General features: G+C 32.6%; 1 protein-coding gene across 1 annotated transcript; it reads right to left on the bottom strand.

The window, feature by feature from the left end:
* Positions 1-871: 871 nt before the first annotated feature.
* Positions 872-3,382, bottom strand: LOC107420668 (two-on-two hemoglobin-3). The gene is made up of 4 exons (XM_016029684.4): positions 3,199-3,382; positions 2,767-2,897; positions 1,284-1,428; positions 872-1,147 (listed from the first exon to the last, which is right to left on the bottom strand). The coding sequence occupies exons 1-4, from the start codon at positions 3,333-3,335 to the stop codon at positions 1,036-1,038; spliced, it is 525 nt and encodes a 174-aa protein (XP_015885170.3). The 5' UTR covers positions 3,336-3,382; the 3' UTR covers positions 872-1,035.
* Between the last annotated feature and the right edge of the window lie 1,091 nt (positions 3,383-4,473).

Below are 4,473 nucleotides of genomic sequence, written 5' to 3' on the forward strand. Positions count from 1 at the left end.
TCCACATTTTATAAGCATTTGAGCATCTCAAACGCGCGTCAATACAGTGCAAAAACACAAAATTCATGCAACATATGCTTCAACTATGAATAAAAAATTGCACCATTTTGGTGTGAATGAATAGTTTTGCATCAAATTTGATGCATTACTGTTTATTCACCAATTTACTGTTCATATCTTCTTTTTTTTTTTTAATTCTTAAAATTTACAAAAATCCTTTAATATTATAACATTATAATTTTTATCACAGATGCATATTTTCAGCAAAATCAATTGCTTTTTAATAGAAAAAATAAAATTTTTATATTTATCCCATATTTTTAATTAATATTTTTGATTTTATATGGAGTAAAATCAAAATGAAAAAGCTGGAAAGCAGAAAAAAATAATATAAAAATAGATAAAAAGAAATATATATATATATATATATATTTGTTAGAAATGGTGGAATTGAAAAAAAAAATTACTGTTTGATGTGATTTGAACATACCAAAAGGAATGTAGATATTTTCCTTTCTCATGTGCATTGCACGTGATGTTTCTCACCTTGAGCTTGCCCAGGGTTTTGTTCTTTATGGCTGGCTTGGAGGCTTATATGCAGTTGAAATTAACAAATAATTCTGCAACCCATCAAGCAATTCCCATTGCCCAACTCTTAAATCAACTATGTTGGTATTTTCACTTTTTTCACCCCATTAAGTCCAAAAGGTCTCTGCTAAGCCAATAAATTACTTCAAAAACAAAAGTAACTTTGATATATAGAAACCTGTTTTTATAGCATAGAAATATCATGTTTTATCACACCACCTACGAAATTGCATCTTTATTTCATGTCTAAACTACTTAAGTTGCTGAAACTCTGACAAGCAGGTTTGAGTTATGCAATTAAAAATTTTGCAAAATCTATTATCGATCAAGGCCTGTAAGACAGTATCCGTTTACATCATTGTAAGATTAACGAGATTAATTAAGATGGGTTGGCAAATAATGATATCAATTTTGTTTCTCACAAGTCACAACAAGAAGATAATTTTCTTATTGGTTTTTACAGGTTTGGTGGCTGCTGCTGGCTGCATGCTTGCATGGAACTTGTTGGTTTTGATTTTTCTTCAATTCATCTCCAGCCACAAGAAAGAATGCTGTGTGCCTGAAAAATACCAAAATATTTAGCCCAGTGTATGGTGATAATTGAACAATAATAGAGAACTGATTGATGAATATTATCACAGGTCAATATGTGTACATCATGGAAAGAAGTTATCTTTTAGGAGGGAAACTTGTACCTGAAAAAATTCGTCATTTTGACTTTTGAGTCTGCATCAATCTCTGGGGTGCCGTCCAATGCTTGTTGCATGTGATGTAACCACCTCTCTGCAGCTTGATGTGTAACGGGAAATGGACGGTGACGTGCAATTAGAGCAGGATGGCCTGCCAGACACCAAAACAGAATAATGTCTCACACTTGACAAGGGGTCCAGAAGCTATTCAAATCCTAAAAACGTATAATTTTAATGAATATTTATTTTTGATAGGCCAAAACTTAAGATAAAGCATGAAGCTTATGGTACTCACTCAAACTATCAAACACATGCTTAAAAGCTAGATCGCAACTAAATACAAAGCTTTTATCAAGGCTTCAACTGTCACTAACTCGGTAGTCTAATTTCATGGAAGTTAAGTTACGCACTCAGGGCCAGGTAAGATACACGCATATATACTCCTAAACGTAAAATGAAAATGAGAACTTACTAACCACTTTCCACTTCAACATTGAAAATAAAAGGAAAGAGGATGGGATGCTGGTTTCTTTCTCAACTTTAATGTATGAGCTCACTAGGATTAGACAAGTAATTTGTAAACTATATATATATATATATTAACTTTCTGTCCCTTCTTTTTTAAATTTTACAAATTAGGAATATTTTCCTTTCAACTATTGAATTGAAGAAAAATTTTGACGGCATTTTAATTTAAATATGGTCCAGATTCAATTTCTTACACTACAGGAGCACTAAGTGGATTCATATCGTTCACAACTAAACAGACTCAAAGCGTTAAGTTTCCTTTTTCCAGGGCTGTCAAATAGCCATGCGCTGTTAAGTCTTCAACTAGAAAAAGGAATGTTTCTCAGATGAAGATAAAAATATATGAAATTTTCTTCTTTATAACTAATTGCCAGCCATGTACCCCAAAAAAAAAAAAAAATCGCCAGCCAATTCAAGGAATGAAATTATAACTTTAAACATATTCAATATAGCAGATTGATATGTATAACAGGAGGCATTTCTGGTAAATGACTTCAAGTACAGATGATTGGTAATGAAAAGGAATTCAATACAGCTGTCCCTTGTTAAGAAAAATGATCACTATGAGCAATTATCCTTGGGAAATCTACTATCAATAAGATTCAATTTTTTCCCAGTTATCTAGCAATCCTAAGTGATATCAATGATATAAGATATTTGACTTTTCCATTCACCAAGAAAAATAAGAAATGAGCATCTCATGGTCCATAAATATTGTGAAGTTGTTATCAAGGGCAACCTTACTGGTGAAACTTTGTACTCTAGCTGACTAATTTTGAAGCCACTAAAGAAAGCAACAATAGTTAGAGAATAAGATAATGATAAGGAAAAGAACTCCAACTAGACTAGATACTAACAAAATAGCAGCTTTAAAGAAAGACACATCAATTTCATAAAGCATCATCAATAGCAAGATTCCACTGAAAACCAGAAATTAGGGTAATAGACAAAGATTGCCCACCTCTTCTCTGAGAGTAGAGAGACGGCCCTCCCATTCTCTGAGCAAAGAACTCGTACTGATTTTGAATGGCGTCTTCTTTTTTGGAGTTTGCAAAAATAGAACGAAACCATTCTTCCTCGTCATCGTATACCCTGCTTCCCACGTCAAATCAAAACCAAATTTTCATTTCATATAGCTCAAACTTCAAATTAACCCAAAAAAAATAAAAATATAAAATCCAACTCAAAAATCAGGAAACTAAAACAAGAAATTAAACAAACTACATGAAAAATCCGATTCACAATTTCCTGATTCTCAATGACTATGAGCTTAGCTAGTACACAAAACACAAAAGGGGAAACAAAAATATTGCATTTTTAAGCAATATAAAGTCCTCTGTTTTTTTCTCGGTAACCAAACGAGATGTAAAAAAAAAAAAAAAAAAAAGAAGACCTGTTATAGAAATTGGTGGAGAGGTTTATGAAGGTCTGGAGGCCCAATTTCTGGAAGAGATTGGTGTTGTCAATGGCGAACGCGTCGGCCAAGTCAACTCCGCTCCACTCGGAGGCCTTCGATTGCAGACTCTGCATTGCCTTGTTTGTCAGTTTGTTCTCCAGTGACCTTACGGAGAGTGGCAACCATCAATTTATAGTGAGGGAGGGACTCGTGGTGGAGGTCGCGTGGACGAAACGCAGTGTTTTGAAATCTCCATTTACTTTCAACAAAATCTTAATCGTATTTTATTTTTCCTGTGATTTGATTGGCTCACAGCCACTGCTAAAACTGTGGGCTGCTGACTGGTTTTGTATTATGGTCCATTGGATTGGTGGTCCAGTCAGTTTGACCAGTCACATTTTTTGCCTTTTTCCTTTTCAATATACACATATATTATTTTATATTTCTTTAAAAAAGAAAAATATATATATAAAACATCATGAGCTAATAATGTCGTTAGAAGTCAAACATAATAATAATAATAATAATAATAATTCATTGTTTTTTTAATTTATTTTACCTGCTATTTATGTATATAAAATACAAGAGTGGCTTGAGAAGGCATGGCTTTTTATTATGGATCTCCTTCCGTGCTTGAGGAAGGGGTCAGTGATACTGATAAGAAAGTAAGAACAATGCCTCTTTAAAATAAATATTATAAACATGGATATTCCTCCAAATAAAATAGCTTTGATGTTTATTACAATATGATCTTTATAACTTTGGGATTTCGGATCACCAGAATGAAAAACACCAACATGAACAATAGTTAAACAATATAATAGTTATCTAAAATTTACCAAAAACACACACACAATTTTTCACTAGGTTAATCAAATTCATAATTGAAGATGTGAAGTATACATGAAATCCCATGTGGTTGACATTAAGGCCCTCTCTTCAAAGATTCTAATACAGAGCTAAACTCACTATCAATAACAACTAAACTCATAATTTGACTGCCAATAAAATTTCATTACTGGTTTGGTGATAAACTTCCATAATACCACAAATTTAAAAGAATTAAAAGTTTTCTGCCAATCTAGCAGTCACTGCTCTTAGTTTTGAGTAAACCTTTTCAGCATGGGATTCTAAAATAAGGCTGCAAAGTTAGTCTCTTGCAACCTTAATATTTGCAAAAAGAACCGCCCAATATATGAATTTTAGTGCGAGCAATCACAATTCTTGTCTTTGTAGCATTCTCAGTTTTTTTATTTATTTATTTATTTTTTG

This window comes from Ziziphus jujuba, chromosome 5 (assembly GCF_031755915.1).
Source record: "Ziziphus jujuba cultivar Dongzao chromosome 5, ASM3175591v1".
Classification (NCBI taxonomy): Eukaryota; Viridiplantae; Streptophyta; class Magnoliopsida; order Rosales; family Rhamnaceae; genus Ziziphus; species Ziziphus jujuba.